Here is a 1,513-nt window from a genome sequence, read left to right as displayed (position 1 = left end):
ATGAACGAAATGAAGAAGAAGTTATACATTGGGAAGGTTTTACCTAAAAACCATTTAATCTCTGTCTGTGTTTAGTACTTATGTTAGACCTCTAACTGTTATCTAATGTCAACAAGTGAGAATAGTTCAGTGTGAGTGTTGGGTACTGTTTTAATCAGTTACTTTAAAAAAGAAATCTTTTTTGTCAGTGTAAGGTCAATGACATATGGGGATATTAATTGTTAGTATTTAATTAATATAAAACATTTAACCTCCAAATCCCCACACACTGACTTCTGAGAAAAGTTGAAAATATATTTAATCAGACATTCGGGTTATTTCAGTATCTTCATTCTGCCCGGGTCACTTACAAGCACACAGCTGGAGGCACTGACTGATAAGACCATAAATCATGTTGACAGTGGATCATTTGGCCATAGGGAATAGATTAACTCTCAGGTGCAGTTTTCACCCTCGTGAAGTTCATTTAGTGATATACAGAAAGCACTAATGAGCCAGACCATGTTTTTGCATATATTAGATGATATTAGTACCTCTGGGAGTTTACTGAAGCCCACTGTACAAGCTGTTAGCACAGGATGGATGAGACAAAGTAGCATGCGTGGTCTTTGACGGCTGTCTGAAATGACAGAAGGTGTCTGATGGGAACAGGAGGAGATTATTCAATTTGAATATCTAGTTTCTTTAATCATCTCTTTGCAAGAGCCTGATATTATTTCCTGTTTGCTTCTCTGTCCCAGCTGAATTCCCCGGGCCTGCTGACTATGCCCCAAAGCTCCACCTCCAGTGAGGATGAGATGGCCCAGAGCTTTTCCGACTACTCTGATGATTGTGCCTCCGAGAGCTCCCGCGAAGAAACCATCTATGAGACTATAAGGGCCACTGCAGAGCCATCGCAGAACCGCATGGACGACATTCACACGAACTCACTGGTTATCCGTCTCTTGATCCCTGACTTGCAGCAGACAGTGAGTATCTGTGAAGGATGAGAACAGAGCTTTTGAGAGTGCTGATGTTAACCTCGTAGCATCCACCAGCTCACCTGCATCTAGGGTAGGGTTAGGCAAACATCCACCTCTTTTTTTGTTAAAATTTTCATCTTTTTGGGACGCCAGAGCTCAAAGCGTTTAACAGAACAATATTAATGTTAACATTAACGTATGAGATTTCATCAGTAAGGGAAACGACCTCGACCCTAACCCTAGATGGGATGCCAGTAACCCGATAAATGTTTTGAATTGATCATGTTTGTGACTGTGTGAAATATTAACGTGACTGATGAACATAAACTTGCGACTTGATATGTACTGGAAATGAATGCTGTGTATTCTAACACCTTCTAACCTCTTTTGTGATCTAAAAGCTTTTATTGAAAGCTGGCTTGCAGTAAACTCAAACGCAATGATGCCATTAATGTGTGAGACCTGCAGGAAAGGTACAGTCGGTGGCATTTCAGTTGTGGCTTACAAACAGTGTCACCATGCATTAAACAGATAGGAATCTTTATAAAAAT

General features: G+C 40.4%; 1 protein-coding gene across 1 annotated transcript in view; it reads left to right on the top strand.

Annotated features, from left to right (window-relative positions):
• LOC106456418 (SH3 and multiple ankyrin repeat domains protein 3-like) overlaps window positions 1-1,513 on the top strand; it is a 130,733-nt gene that overhangs the window by 77,865 nt on the left and 51,355 nt on the right. The window contains exon 2 of the mRNA XM_013914468.1: window positions 741-968. Coding sequence (XP_013769922.1) covers window positions 765-968 — 204 coding nt within the window. The 5' untranslated portion in view covers window positions 741-764. The remainder of the gene's footprint in view (window positions 1-740; window positions 969-1,513) is intronic.

The sequence above is a fragment of the Pundamilia nyererei genome, unplaced genomic scaffold (assembly GCF_000239375.1).
Source record: "Pundamilia nyererei isolate P.nyererei 1_Seehausen unplaced genomic scaffold, PunNye1.0 scaffold00200, whole genome shotgun sequence".
NCBI classification, from domain to species: domain Eukaryota; kingdom Metazoa; phylum Chordata; class Actinopteri; order Cichliformes; family Cichlidae; genus Pundamilia; species Pundamilia nyererei.
The sequence above is the reverse complement of the archived record's forward strand: the minus strand, read 5'-3'. Positions and strand labels throughout refer to the sequence as shown.